The sequence below is a fragment of the Chiloscyllium plagiosum genome, unplaced genomic scaffold (assembly GCF_037043375.1).
Source record: "Chiloscyllium plagiosum isolate Xiang-an unplaced genomic scaffold, Cpla_swu_hap1 HiC_scaffold_26, whole genome shotgun sequence".
Classification (NCBI taxonomy): domain Eukaryota; kingdom Metazoa; phylum Chordata; class Chondrichthyes; order Orectolobiformes; family Hemiscylliidae; genus Chiloscyllium; species Chiloscyllium plagiosum.
Genome location: NW_028270164.1, coordinates 7,916,319 through 7,932,232, shown reverse-complemented (window position 1 = coordinate 7,932,232; position 15,914 = coordinate 7,916,319). Strand labels below are relative to the sequence as shown.

Here is a 15,914-nt window from a genome sequence, read left to right as displayed (position 1 = left end):
AAAAAACAAAAGCTGATTGTTAGAAGAAAACTATACATATTTTACTGCCACCTTTTGCATCATCAACTGGAACTTACGTTTATTTAGCCACCTGAACACAATAAAACACCACTTTGTTGGAACATTTCATACTGCTCTACATGACTTTTTTAAAAAAAATTACTCGTGTCATAGGCCTTGCTTGGTCAGCATTTAGTGCTTGTCTCTAGTTGCTCTTGAGAAGGTGGTGGGGAGCTGCCTTATTGAACTGCTGTAGTCCCTGTGCTGTAGATAAACCCACAATACTGGTAGGGCAGGAATTCCAAGATTTTGACCCAGTGACAGTGAAGGAACAGCAATATATTTCCAAGTCAGGATGGTGAGTGAATTGGAGTGGTGGTATCTGCTGTCCTTCTAGAAGGTAGTGGTTGCGCGTTTGGAAGGCGTTATCTTGGTGAATTTCTGAAATGCATCTTTCAGATGGTATGCAATGCTGTTACTGAGCGTCACTGATGAAGGGAGGGGATGTTCATGGATGTGGTGCCAATCAAGCGAGTTGCTTTGTCCTAGATGGTGTCAAGCTTATTGAGTGTTGTTGGAGCTGCACCCATCCAGGGGAGTATCTCATCACACTCCTGACTTGTGCCTTATTGATGGTGAACAGGTTTTGTGGAGTCAGGAGGTGAGTAACTGGATTCCTAGCCTCTGACCTGCTTTTGTAGCCATTGTACTTTAATGACTGCTCCAGTTAGTTTCTGGTCAAAGGTAACCCCATGTTGTTGTTAATGGGGGATTCAGTAATGGTAATACTATTGAATGTAAAGGACAATGGTTATATTTCTCTTTTGGACATGGTCTTTGCCTGGCATTTGTGTGGCACAAATGTTACTTGCCACTTTTCAGTCCAAGCCTGGATATTGTCCAAGTCTTGCTGGATTTGGGCATGGATTACTTCATATGGAAACTGTCTGCAAATCAAATATTACTGAGAGTTAAAAGATCCCAGTGGAAGGTGATGACCTTCAAAGCTTTGAAGCTGGATTCCGGGATGGCCAATAGGTTTGATGGCTCACCTGGCAGTGCAGCACTCCCTCAGGACTGCAAGACATAACGGCAACATCCAGACTGACATTACAGTGCCGTACACAGGGAGCTTTACTTTTATTCATTTTCAGGCTGTAGGCATCACTGGTTGAGCTAGTAAGCATTGCCCTTTCCGAATTGCCCTTGAGAAGGTGATGGTGGTGTCAAGTGTCACACCTTATTGGGTGCGACATTTCAAATGGGTCAACCGGTCTGAAAGGGAGTCTTGTTGCCAGGGTTTAAATATACAATTAATTCCATCAATCTGGAGGAGATGATGGTACCGTGATACAAAAAATGGCCCAGGTTAATGCTCTGGGAAATTTAAATTCAACTGGTAATCCTGAAATTGAAAGCAAGTCTTGGTATTGCTAATCATGACGCCATCAATGATTGTGTAGAAACCTCACTGGTACATTGATATCCTTTTGGGAAGGCAAGGCTATGGGCCTAGTGATGGAAAATGGGACTAGTGTAGATTTAGCATAGGCTTGGTGGTACAGACTCAATGAGCTGAAGGAGAAGGTGAGGACTGCAGATGCTGGAGATCAGAGTCGAGAGTGTGTTGCTGGAAAAGCACAGCAGGTCAGGCAGCATCCGAGGAGCAGGAGAATCGATGTTTCAGGCTTAAGCCCTTCATCATTTTTCCTGACAGTCATAGAGATGTACAGCACGGAAACAGACCCTTCACTCCAACTCTCCCATGCCGACCAGATATCCCAACCCAACCTAGTCCCACCTGCTAGCACCCGGCCCATATCCGTCCAAACCCTTCCTATTCATTTACCCACCCAGGTGCCTTTTAACTGTTGCAATTGTAATAGCCTCCACCACTTCCTCTGGCAGCCTGTTACACAGACACACACCACCCTCTGTGGGAAAAGGTTGCCTCTTAGGTCTTTTATATCCTTCCCCTCTCACCCTAAACCTGTGAAGGGCTTATGCCCAAAACAGCAATTCTCCTGCTCCTCGGATGCTGCCTGCTGTGCTTTTCCAACACAACACTCTCAATGGGCTGAAGTGCCTCTTTTGTACTTTTCTGATTCTTTGAAATCTGCTGTCTAAGCCAGTCAGGCCTACCTGTGAGTCCAGACCCACAGCAATGTGGTTGATTTTTAACTGCCCTCTGAAAGGCCATGCAAGCCATCCAGTTCAAGGACAGTCAGGGATGTGCAACAAGTTCCAGTCTTGCCAGTGATGTTCACAGCCCATGAATGAATAAAGAAAGTAAATGACTACTCCAGAGATCTCATGACCCATACTTACTTGAAATAAAGTGCTGGTTCCAGGCATTCGGGCTGGACTGAGTGTGGCCACTGGACTAAGGGTACTCCAGAAATGGATGCTGGACAATAATGGACTGGGAGTCAGTAAGAATGGAGTCTGAAACAGAATAAAAAAGTACAAGGTTGTAATTGTCATTAACGACAGATAAAAAGGTCAAATTCACTGATACACCAGAGTGGGTGATGTCAGGATGCATTCCTTCATACAAAGAATCCTTGGAGTCTGGAACTATATCACAAACACGTGTGTGCACACGCACAGACACACACCCATCCATGAGTGTTGGGGAGGGGTAATTTGCAAGGCTGAGGTAAGTGAACATTTATTGAGTTTAAGAGGTTTAAAGTGATGTAGAGCTGGGCCAGGATTAGATCGAAACAGTCTGCTTCCATTGATTGAAGGTCTAAAATACAAGAGGATAAGGACAGAATGACATGATTATTATTGTTACAAAGCATTTACTGCACAAAGTTAAAAATCACACAACACCAGGTTATAGTCCAACAGGTTTAATTGGAAGCACTAGTTTTCGGAGCGCTGCTCCTTCATCAGGTGATTGTGGTTGTGCACTCACTGCACAGTAGCCATGATGTGGAGATGCCAGTGTTGGACTGGGGTGGACAAAGTCAGAAGTCACAGCACTCTGACAGCTTGTGATTTGAAATAAACCTGTTGGACTATAACCTGGTGTCATGTGACTTCTGAACTTTGCACAGATGCTGCCATTAGCTCAAACAGTATTCCCCATTTCCTTCCACATCTCAGCGGATTAAAATGTCCTTTTACTCCTTTCATACCAGACACAAAACATTAACTCTGTTTATCTTTTTTCTACAGATGTTTCCAGATTCTCCAGCCCTTGCTGTGGTTGTTAATGTGTGAGTACAGCACACAATCAGAACAATGTTAATGAAATCCTATCTTTTATTATGAGTGGAATTAAACATAAAAAAGGTGTTATATTTTAATTATATGGGGCATTCATGAGGCAACATTTCAAATACCATGTGTAGTTTTGGTCTCTTTATTTAAACAAGAATGTAAATGCACTAGAGGTGGCTCAGAGGAGGTTTGTTAGAACGATACCTTATGTGGAAAGATTGGGCAGGCTGGACTGGGTTCCACTGGAATAAAAACAGAAATTTCTGGAAAAACTCAGCAGGTCTGGCAGCATCTGTGGAGAGAAATCAGAGTTAATGTTTCAGGTCCAGTGACCCTTCCTCAGAAGTGAGTTGTGAACTTGAGTTCTGAGGAAGGGTCACCAGACCTGAAATGATAACTCTGATTTCTCTTCACAGATGCTACCTGTCCTACTCAACGTTTTGCATCAACTTCTGCTTTTGTTTCTGATTGACAACATCCACAATTCTTTTGGTTTTTGTTTCCACTGGAGGTCAGAAGTGTCGGGGGTGACTTGACTGAAACGTACATGATCCTGAATTATCTTAACAAGGTGTAAGGGGGAAATAGTGATTCCTCATGTGGCTGAGAACAAAATGTGGACTGTTTTAAAATTCGAGTTCTCCCTTTCAGGATAGAGATGAGGGTAGAAGAGGTGGAGGTGGTTAGGAAAGAAATCCAGAATTTCAGGCAAATAACAAAATCAATCAATCACCATTGTCAGGTATCCACCCAGCTGTTTAACCAACTAAGCAAAATGTCAATCAAGACACATGATAAATGCGTGAAAATAGCAACTGACAGACATTAGCAACAGATATGTATGGAATCAGGCAGAGTGTTGTTCAGGGAATTGTTCTATGCTGCTGTCTGCCTCTCTTTTGTGGCCAAGTGCACAGCTGGATGTCCCTGGAGAGGAAGATGTGGTACTAGCTGATATGTTTGAGGTTCCCAACAACTGGTGAGATGGAACTACATCTCAATTTCAGCAACAATGCTATAATTTAAGATTATAAATTCCCTCCTTTATACTTATAATTTAATCGTAATCAAATGTTCCCTTTTAAATAGGTGTATTAGAGTCAGCGATTTACAGTTCTTCATCCAGACAACCAGTTCTTCATCCAGACACATGGAAGAGCCATGGGGACCAATTTGCACCCCAATATGCCAACATTTTTATGCACAGGTTCGAACAAGATTTCTTCTCTATGCAGGATCTCCAACCAACATTGTACACCAGGTACATTGACAACATTTTTTTCCTCTGGACCCATGGCGAGGAGTCACTGATAAAACTGCACAGTGATATCAACAAGTTTCATCCCACCATCAAACTCACCATGGACTACTCTCGACTGTCTGTCTCATTCTTGGACACATGCAACTCCATCAAGGATGGACACCTCAGCACCACACTCTACCGCAAACCCACAGACAATCTCACAATGCTACACTTCTCCAGCTTCCACCCAAAACATATTAAAACAGCCATCCCCTATGAACAAGCCCTATGCATACATCAGAACTGCTCAGATGAGGAGGAACGTGACAGACACCTGGAAGTACTCAGGGATACCCTCACAAGAACGAGGTACAATGCTCAACTCATCGACCGCCAGTTCCGATGTGCCACAGCAAGGAACCGTAATGACCTTCTCAGGAGACAGACACGAGCTGCAACCAACAGGGTACCCTTCGTTGTTCAGTACTTCCCAGGAGCTGAAAAACTACACCATGTTCTTCGTGACTTGCAACACATTATCAATGAGGATGAGCACCTCACCAAGACCTTCCCCACACCTCCACTGTTTGCCTTTAAACAACCGCCAAACCTCAAACAGATCATTGTTCATAGCAAGCTGCCCAGCTCTCAGGACAACTCCATACAACCCTGTCACGGTAGGCGCTGCAAGACGTGTCAGAGTGTGGACATGGATACTACCATTACATGTGGGATCACCTCCCACCTTGTACGTGGCAGGTAACCATGTGACTCAGCCAACGTTGTCTATCTTATACGTTGCAGGCAAGGATGCCCTGAGGCATGGTACATTGGGGAAACTGAGCAAAGGCTACGGCAACGGATGAATGGACACCGCACAACAACCAACAGACAGGAGGGTTCCCTCCCAGTTGGGGAACACTTCAGTGGTCCAGGACATTCAGTCTCGGACCTTTGAATGACCATCCTCCAAGGCGGACTTCAGGACAGGCAGCAGCAAAACGTGGCCGAGCAAAGGCTGATAGCTAAATTCAGTACCCATAGGGAGGGCCTCAACCAGGACCTTGGGTTCATGTCACATTACAGGTGACCACCATTGCACTATACACATACAGAGACACTCCTACACACACATACACACGGACACACATATACACAGACACACACACAGACACTCACACACACCCCTACAGGCATCCTCTCAGAGACTTGTACCACTCTACACTCATACACACACATATCCACTCTCTCTCACAGACACTCACAACCCCCTACCCCAGACACGCACACACACTCCCACATTCACGCATGCACCCCCTCACAGACTTAAGACACTCTACCCTCACTAAACACACATATACACTCCCTCACACACTCACAACCCCCAACCCAGACAGATACATACACAAACAGACAAAGATCCACATGCACACATATATTTTATGGGGTGAATTTGTATTTCCAGAGTTAAATTGTACTTTGCTCAAAAAATGCATGAACTCATGTAAAACTCTGTTATTTCACTTTTTAGATTAGAATCAATCTAAACATCATGGCATAGACAGTGAACATAGGGGACCAATACCTTCAACATATTGTCTAGCCAACATCAATTGTTACAGCTAACCTGAGAATGCAACTTTTAAAAAAAAAAAGGTTTTGTGATTTACACATGAAAGAAGTGAAACTATCATGGTATTCAAACAGATGAAAGACTCAACAGACAACCAAGGTATTTTTCAATGTATAATTTCAGTTACATCACACTGTAAATTCTTGCTATAAATTATGTGCCTTACAATTGTGTCCTTCAATATCACCTGATGAAGGAGCGGCGCTCTGAAAGCTAGTGCTTCCAATTAAACCTGTTGGACTATAACCTGGTGTTGTGTGATTTTTAACTTTGTACACCCCAGTCCAACACCGGCACCTCCGAATCATAACTTTTAAATACTGTAATTGTACCAGCCTCCACCACTTCCTCTGGCAGTTCATCCCACACATATACCACCCTCTGCGTGAAAAAGTGCCCCTTAGGTCCCTTTTATATCTTTCCCCTCTCACCTTAAGCCTATGCCCTCTAGTTCTGGAATCCCATATCCCGGGGAATAAAGCTTTTCTGTTTACCCTATCCATGCCCCTCATGATTTTATAAAGTTCTATAAAAGTTACCCCTCAGCCTCCGATGCTCCAGGGAAAATAACCCTAGCTGAATCAATCTCTTCCCAGAACTTAAATTCTCCAACCTTGGCAACATCCTTGTAAATCTTTTCTGAACCTTTCCAATTCTCACAACATCCTTCTGATAGGAAGGAGACCAGAACTGCACACAATATTCCAACAGTGGCCAAACCAATGTCCTGTACAGCCGCAACATGACCTCCCAACTCCTCTACTCAATACTCTGATCAATAAAGGAAAGCATACCAAACGCCTTCTTCACTATCCTATCTACCTGCGACTCCACTTTCAAGGAACTATGAACCTGCACTCCAAGGTCTCTTTGTTCAGCAACACTCCCAGGACCTTACCATTACAGTACTTGCTCTGATTTGCTTTTCCAAAATGCAGCACTTTGCATTTATCTAAACTAAACTCCATCTGCCACTTCTCAGCCCATTGACCCATCTGATTAAGATCCTGTTGTAATCTGAAGTAACCTTCTTCGCTGTCCACTACACCTCCAATTTTGGTGTCATCTGCAAATTTACTAACTATACTTCCTAGGTTCACATCCAAATAATTTATATAAATGATGAAAAGTAGAGGACCGAGGACTGATCCTTGAGGCATACTACTGGTCACAGGCTGTCACTCTGAAAAGCAACCCTCCACCACAACCCTCTGTCTTCCACCATTGAGCCAGTTCTGTATCCAAACGGCTAGTTCTCCCTGTATTCCATGAGATCTAACCTTGCTAATCAGTCTCCCATGGGAAACCTTGTTGAACACCTTACTGAAGTCCATATAGATCACATCTACTGCTCTGCCCTCATCAATCCTCTTTGTTACTTCTTCAAAAATCTCAACCAAGTTCATGAAACATGATTTGCCATGCACAAAGCCATGCTGACTATCCCTAATCTTGACTCCATCCCTAATCAGCCCGTGCTTTTCCAAATACATGTAAATCCTTGTAATTCTTGTACACATGTAAATACATGGGCTTTTTTGCACATTTGATTTTTACTGTTGAACTGATTATGGTTGATGCACAGAGGCTGTTTCCCCTGATTTGGGTATCAATGATTGAGGAGGGGGAGTGTGAAGTGAATTTTTTTTAAGAGGACTGAGAGTCTTGGCAAATCTCTGCTCAGAAGATCATAGATGCTCAGTCACTGATAATAGGCATGATGGAGATCAATAAACCTTTAGGATTAAGGGATAGCATGGGAATGTTGAGACATCATAGAGTGTCAGCAATGATCCTACTGAGTGGGCGATCAAAAAGGTGAAATGCAAAGTTGCCCTGGTCTCACAAAACAGAAGCGCTCTGAAAGCTTGTACTTTGAAATAAACCTGTTGGACTATAACCTGGTGTTGTGTGATTTTTAACATAGTCTTTCCAGCACAGAGGGCTGCCTCTCATTAGAGAGAGATGACTGGTGATGGTTTAATCTGAGGGTCGCCATGCTTCAGGCAAGGGGAGAGGATGAGAAGGCCAATCCTCCATGGTAATCTCAACTGTGGGAATTGAAGCCTTACTGTTGTTTGTCACTTTGCATTACAATCTACACATTCAGCCAACTGAGCTAACCAGCTCTTCGTGGCTGGCTAGTTTCAAAGTGAAGGAGACGAGGAGAAAGTGAGGACTGCAGATCAGAGTCGAGATTGTGGTGCTGGGAAAGCAAAGCAGGTCAGGTATCTGAGGAACAGGACAATTGATGTTTCGGGCATAAGCCCGTCATTTGGAAAACGATCAGAAAACAATTCCTGATGAAGGGCTTATGCCCAAAACATAAATTCCCCTGGTCCTTGGATGCTGCCTGACCTGCTGTGCTTTTCCAGCACCACACTCTCAATGCAAAGTGAGGTAGAGCCTACTCATAAAATCGCTACAGTGTGGAAGCAGGCCATTCAGCCCATCAATTCCATACCAACTGTCCGAAGAGCATCTCACCCAAATTCACCCTCACAACTCTATCCCTATAACCCTGCATTTTCCACAGCTTATCCACCTAACAACTACCTGATGAAGGAGCAGCACTCTGAAAGCTAGTGCTTCCAAATAAACCTGTTGGACTATAACCTGGTGTTTTGTGAATTTTAACTTTGTCCACCCCAGTCCAACACTGGCCACCTAACCTCCACATTTCTGGACACTGTGGGCAATTTAGTATGGCCAATCCATCTAACCTGTGTAGCTTTGGACTGGGGGAGGAAACCGGATCACCTGGAGGAAACCCACACAGGGAGAATGTGCAAACTCCACACAGATAGTCACCCAAGAGTGGAATTGAACCCGGGTCCCTGGTGCTGTGAGGCAGCAGTGCTAACCACTGTGCCACTGTGCCACTCCTGCTACTAATATGTCAACTTTTATTTTAAATAGATTATCTATGAGGGTAGCACTGCCAGCAAGAGTGAGACCAGAGGTTCCATTAATCTTAATGAGAAATAAACATTGAGATTGAAGAACATTCCAGTTGGCTGACCTGGGTTAAGTAGGCAGGTGTCAATGATGCTGCTGGGAGGGGAGGACTTGGCAGAGCCAGAGGGCTTGGATCACTGCTGGTAATAACCAAAGCTGGAGTCAGTTCCAGTCCCTTAGGCTTCTTTGACCGACCCTTGTGATGTCTGGTTTCCGAGCTGTCCAGCGATGGATCTTCCCCGTCTGAGGAGAGTTCCAGAGACTGGGTCAGGTCATCTGATGGGCTGGTGGCCAACTCAGTCTCCACGGCCAGACCAGCAACAGGATCCAGCGAGGGCTCTAAAATGGGTGAGCCAGGACTCAATGGCAGAGGCGTGGGGGGCGAGACGGAGGATGGAGTCGAGGCGAAGGACGTCACTATGTTTGGCACAGTCAGGGACTCCTCTGACGATGTGGGGTTCGGTGGGGTCACCGCAACCGAGGGCACCACCACAGGTTCTACCATAGCAGCCGGCAGCTCCCTATTCGGTGGGTTGGTTACAAACTTAATGACCGTGACCGGTTCCTGAGGAGGTGGCTTCTTCTTCTTTTTCTCTTCCGGTAGTTTCTCACCAGGGTTCTCGATTTTAATGGACTTAAAGATGTTGGGATTAGTTTGTAGCGAGTTCAAAGTGAAGGACGAGTAGAGCCCTGAGCGGATGTAGTCATTGCGACTCGAGATCTTGGAGGAAGAGGTTGCTTTCTCCTGGCTGTGGTTCTCCTTGTCCTTTTGTGGCCGACTTATGTCAGGCAAAGCCATGTCCATTCCTTTCTCAGGCCGGCCCACCATGTTGAAGTCCATGTTCAGTATTTCCGGATAGCACACAAACTTATAGACAAATTTCTGTCCGTTCACCTTCTTAATAATGTTCTGCGGAATAAGCAAAAAGATCAGAATGCAGTAAATACTTTGAAAATGCTGACTTGCCTGCCTTTTATGTGGAACTGCTGCTCAATTCAGAGTCATCATAGAATCCCTCCACGTTGAAGCAAGCCATACAATCCCTAAGTCCACAAGGACCCTCAAAAGAGCATCATACCCAGGCCCACACCCTTATCTTATCCCTGTAACACCTCTATCTTATCCATGTAGCTCTGCATTTCCCAAGGCTAAACCACCTAGCCTGCACATCCCTGGACACTATGGCTAATTTAGCATGGCCAATCCTCCTGACCTGCACATCTTTGGACTGTGGGAGGAAACCAGAGCACCCGGACGAAACCCACGCAGACACAGGGAGAACATGCAAACTCTAAAGTCAGACAGAACTTCTTGTTTTGCAAATTTATCCTTTCATGAAATGTGGGCATCACTGGTGAGACCAGCTTTTGTCCCCCATCCCTAATTGCCCTTGAACTGAGTGGCTCTCTGGGTCATTTCTGAGGGAGTTAATAGTCAACCACATTGCTGCAGGTCTGGAGTAGTATTTGGGCCAGACTGCATAAGGATGGTAGATTTTCCTCACTACAGGATATTATGAATTATCAGTAGTTACATGGAGGATGTGAGGACTGTAGATGCTAGAGATCATGGTCACCATTGAGATAAACTTTAAACAAAATTGAAGCTAATCAACTGGGATTTGAATCCAAGCCTCCACTGCAATAGCTTTCAGCCCTTTATCTAAGTAAAGGTGTATTGGCATTGGATATGGTCCAGAGAAAGTTCAACAGGTTGGTCCCGGGTGTGGAGGGACTGTCTGAATAGAAAAGGTTGAGTAGTTTGGGCCTGGAGTTTATAGAATGAGAGGTGGCAGTATCAAAACTTGCAAGATTCTTAAGGGACTTGATAGGTTAGATTCAGAAAGGTTTCTTCCCCTGTGGAGAGATCTGGATCTCAGAGTAAAGGGTCACACAGAGTTGTGGAGGAATTTCTGTGCTCAGGAGGCAGTGAATCTGTGAAATTCTTTACCACAAAGGGCTGCCAAGGCTGAGTTGTTAAGTATATTCAAGGCTGAGATGGACAGATTTTTAATCAGGGGTGATGGAGAAAAGACAGGTTGAGGATTATCAGATTAGCCATGAATAGTGAAGCAGACTCGATGGGCTGAATGGCCTTCTTCTGCTCTTTTGTCTTATGGTATTATTAGCCTTGGCCTTTAGAACCATAGAACCCCTACAGTGTGGAAGCAGGTCATTCAGCTCATCACATCCACACTTACCCTCCAAAGAGTATCCCACACAGACCCACACCCATTAGCCTATCCCCAATGACCCTCCAAACAGCATCCCAATCAAACCCTCCTAAATATCCCCACATTTCCCATGGCTAATCCACTTAGCCTGCACACCCTGGACACTCTAGCCTGGCCAATCCATTTAACCTGCACATCTTTGGACTGTGGGAGGAAACTGGAGAACCCGAAGGGTACCCATGAAGACTGAGTGAGAATGTGCAAACTCCAAACAGACAGTCACCCAAGGCTGGAATCAAACCCAGGTCCCTGGCACTGTGAGGCAACGGTGCTAATCACTGAGCCGCCAATTGGTTTGACTTCTCGCTTGATTGAGAAAACGGTGATCTGCTTTGTCTCGGACCATTTTGCCAAAAAATGTGGAAATAGTAGCCTGTACCTTGTCATAATAATATCGCAGAGCTCTACTCAGCTTATCATAGTTCATGTTGGGCTTGTTTTTGCGAAATCCCCAGAGTTTGGCCACATCCTCAGCCTTGAGCAGTTTGAACTCCCCATCATTCGATGTCCAGCAGATCAGGTGGTCATTCTTGGGCTCCAGGAGAAGTTGCAGCAGGAACTGCCAGAGTGTGATGGTACTATCCATGGCTGGCACTGCCACCTGTGGGTCAGGAAGGAAAGCTTGTTAAAGGGCTGACTCGAAGAGAAAACCAGGAGGCACAGCTTTAAGGTAAAGAGCAGGAGGTTTAGAGGGGATTTGAGGAAATATCTTTCCTTGAGACATATAAGATTATTAAAGGATTGAACACTCTGGAGGCAGGAAACATGTTTCCGCTGATGAGTGAGTCCCGAACCAGAGGACACAGCTTAAAAATATGGGGTGGACCATTTAGGACAGAGATGAGGAGAAACGTCTGCCCCAGAGGGCAGTGGAGGCCCAGTCTCTGGATTCATTTAAGAAAGAGTTGGATAGAGCTCTCAAGGATAGTGGAATCAAGGGTTATGGAGATAAGGCAGGAACAGGATACTGATTGAGGATGATCAGCCATGATCATAATGAATGGTGGTGCAGGCTCGAAGGGCAGAATGGCCTACTCCTACACCTATTGTCTATTGTCACCCAGATATTATTTGAAACTCACTACCTAAAAGAGCATGGTGGAGACAGGAACCCTTAAGACATTTAAGAGGTATTTAGATGAACACTCAAAATACCAAAATGCAGAGGGCTATGGGCCAAGTGTTGGAAAATGGAATCAGAATAGATGATGTTTGATGACCAGCACAGGCACAATACACTGAAGGACTTTTATCCAGGCTGTAAAATCTCTATGGCTCTAAAGGAGAGAAACAGAATGTATGACAAAGAAATAGAAAGTAGGGAAAATAAACTGTAACTGAAATGAGAGAGCAGAGGGGGCAGTAAATAAGGACCGACAAGAACTTTTTAAAAAGAAGACAATGAAAATCAGACATAAAAATCGAAATCCCTGGAATAAACAATAATAGAGAAAAGGAAACAGAAGTTGACATGTCATATGGGACTCTTGTTGACTTTTGATTTACTGAAGGAGGCTGCAATGTTGCCATTCAGTCTCTAGATGGCATTCAGTAATAATTCACAGAACAATAGAATGCTGGAGCTCTGAAGGAGGCCATTCAGCCTTTCAGACCTGTGCTAGCTGTTTGAAACAACTATTCAATCTGCTTCTTCTCCAGAGCCTTGCATTCATTCCCATTTATGTATCATTCCCAAATTCGCTCTTAAAATTTATTATTAATTCTGCTTCCACCAGCCTTTTTCCTTGTGCAGCTCTAATTCTTCTACCAGTCATCTTAATTCTGCGTCCTTTGGTTACTGACTGTTGAGTGACTGGAAATAGTTTCTCTGCACTAACTTTAGCAGAGTCATTCATACTTTTCAACTCTCCCACTAAATCTCCTCAAAACCTTCTCTGATCTAAGGAGAACAATCCCAGCTCCTCCCATCTCTTACCTTAATTCCATTCACTGAGACATTGTTCACAGAGTTACAGATCAGGGACAAGTTTGAGAACAGTTCAGTTAAGTGTTAAAGGCACGTTTGCCTGATTATTATGCAGCCAAGCAGAGACAATGACAGAAAGCTTGTCTTGTTGGCATGACTGAAGCGAGCAATAGTTCGACGTGAGTCTTTCATATATAAGTAAAATATACAAAAAAAGAAACAGAATTTCACAGCATAGATGAGGCCATTCAAGCCAACCTTCTGAGACTACTCTTCCCCTGTTGATCTGCAATTTCTCCTTTTCAAGTATAAGTTAAGTTTTCTTTCAAAATTAAGTGTTGAATCTTCTTCAAACAACCGTTCATTAGACATTCCAGATCATAAAAACCTACTATGTTAAAAAGATTTGCCTCACCTCATACTGTGGATGCTAGAAAATTGAATTATTTGTATATGGAGCATATTATTGTACTGAAGGTGGACAGAGTCAATGTTTTCACATCTTTTTGGTCTCTTTACCTCCAAACAATATATCACTGAAACTAAAGAGTACATTTCAACAAAACGTAGTACACAGATACTGTTCAGCCAAAGGATGTAAAGTTCACATCTTTTTACTTTATGTTTTGGACTGTGGACTTAAAAAAAAGAAACTGCTTTAGACCAAGGAGATTGCACAGAAAAAGAAATGGCTGCAGTTTCATGCTACCTGAAACATTTTTTTTGGGTTGAACATGATGTCAATTTTCGCTGGAATGGGGAGAGCAAATCCAGATAGCATGGAGCAATGAGATCTGAAGTAGAGGAAGAATTGCTCGATTACGTTTTGATTAGCTTCTGACCAGGTGACCATGGCTAGTGTGTGGCCAGTGCAGTACAGAAACAAAGGCAAAGTTGCAAAATCTCTCTCTAAGTCTCTCTCACTCTCCTGTGTGGAGGTTTTAGAAAGTCTTCAGGAACCATGATTTAGTTTCCAATCACCTTTCTCTGTAAATCCCCTGTTGAAGGAACAATAAAAATCGTGACAGACAATGTAAGGATAAACTCTACACTCTCAAGTAATATATCAGTTCCAAACTTTTTTCACAACCCTGCAATGGTAACTGAGGGAACTGACTTATAAAACAACGAGATGGGCTCTTGTGGCACAGTGTTAGTGTCCCTCCCTCTGGGTCAAATCCCAACCAGTCCAGAGATAACATGCTTGGACAGATTGATTAAAAATATTGACAAACCAGAGGATGCTGCAGAGATAGGGAAAGAGGTGAAAGTTCCCATAGTCCCAGTGAACTATAGGTTGCTCTCTCCCTGAAGGGAGAGAGCTTTTTAAACATTCATTCTGGAGGTATGGGCTTTATTAGCTGGAGCAATAATTATTGCGCTATACTAGTTGCCACTTGAGAAGGTGGTACTGAGCTGTGTCTTTGAACAGTTACAAATCATTGCTGTAGATAACCCACAATGCACTTCGGGATAGAATTCTAGGATTTTGACCCAGCCACGGTGAAGGAATGGCAATATATTTCCAAGTCAGGTTTGGAGATGGCGATGGTTTCATTTATCAGTTGCCCTTGTCCTTCTGGATGGTAGTGGTGGGGGTTTGGAAGGTGCTGTCTGAGGAGCCTTGGTGAGTTTCTAGAGCTGAAAATGTGTTGCTGGAACAGCGCAGCAGGTCAGGCAGCATCCAGGGAACAGGAAAATCAACGTTTCAGGCATAACCCTTCTTCAAGAAGGGCTTTCTAGAGTAGATCTTGAGAATGGTGCACACTGTTGCTACTGAGTGTCAGTAACAGCGGGTGTGAATGTTTGTGGATGTAGTGCCAATCAAGCGGGCTGCTTTGTCCTGAATGGTGTCAAGCTTTTTGAGTGTTATTGGATCTACATCCATTCAGGAAATTGGGGAGTATCCCATCACACTCCAGACTTGTGCCTTGTAGATGGTGGACAGGCTTTGAGGAGTCAAGAGATGAGTTACTTGTTGCAGAATTTCTAGCCCCTGACCTGTCCTTGTAAGATGGCATTTATTTGGGTAGTCCAGGCCAGTTTCTGTTCAAATGGTAACTGCCAGAATATTGATAGTGGGGAATTCAGTGATGGTAATATCATTGAATGCTGAGGGGTGACGGTTACATTCTCTGTTATTGGAGATGACCATTGTATGGCATGAATGTCACTTGTCAGCCCAAGCTGGGATATTGTCTAGGTCTTGCTGCATTGGGGATCAATTTCACCTGAGGCTGACTATGCCTCAAGCAATGGACGAGGTTGAGAAGGTGGGCCTTTCATGGTGACTTGGTTCATTCAGGAGTTGAAACCAGATGGTTAGCACCAGTCTTAATCAGAAACCAGCTTTTCAACTGACAGCGAGCAAATTTGAAAAAAAAATGAGAATTTTATATTTAAAGGTGTCAATCTTGGTCAATGATTTGCAGGGGATGATGGGTGAATGGACTCTGCTACATATTAGGATCTGTAGAGATGAACCAAGATTATGGGGTGTGGAGAGTCGAAATCCAGTCAGAAAAGTACAAAAGCAAAATATATTTTGATCAATTCTGAAACTTCCCAAATAAATTTGGCATGTAAGTGGTTAAAAAAGCTAATGCTTTAAACATACATTATCACCACTAACTCAGGGAAGAGAAGATCACTAATGGACGTGACAAACAGGCAAATTTAGTGAAAAAA

General features: G+C 43.9%; 1 protein-coding gene across 6 annotated transcripts in view; it reads right to left on the bottom strand.

Moving 5' to 3' along the window:
• The window catches only part of LOC122563049 (ETS domain-containing protein Elk-4-like), a 66,762-nt gene that overhangs the window by 15,575 nt on the left and 35,273 nt on the right, over window positions 1–15,914 (bottom strand). For all 6 annotated transcript variants that reach the window (XM_087973455.1, XM_043716385.2, XM_043716384.2 and 3 more), the window contains 3 exons: window positions 11,679–11,900; window positions 9,130–9,975; window positions 2,329–2,445 (listed from right to left, as the gene is read on the bottom strand). In XM_087973455.1, the coding sequence (XP_087829581.1) occupies window positions 2,329–2,445; window positions 9,130–9,975; window positions 11,679–11,885 (1,170 nt within the window). In that variant the 5' untranslated portion in view covers window positions 11,886–11,900. The remainder of the gene's footprint in view (window positions 1–2,328; window positions 2,446–9,129; window positions 9,976–11,678; window positions 11,901–15,914) is intronic.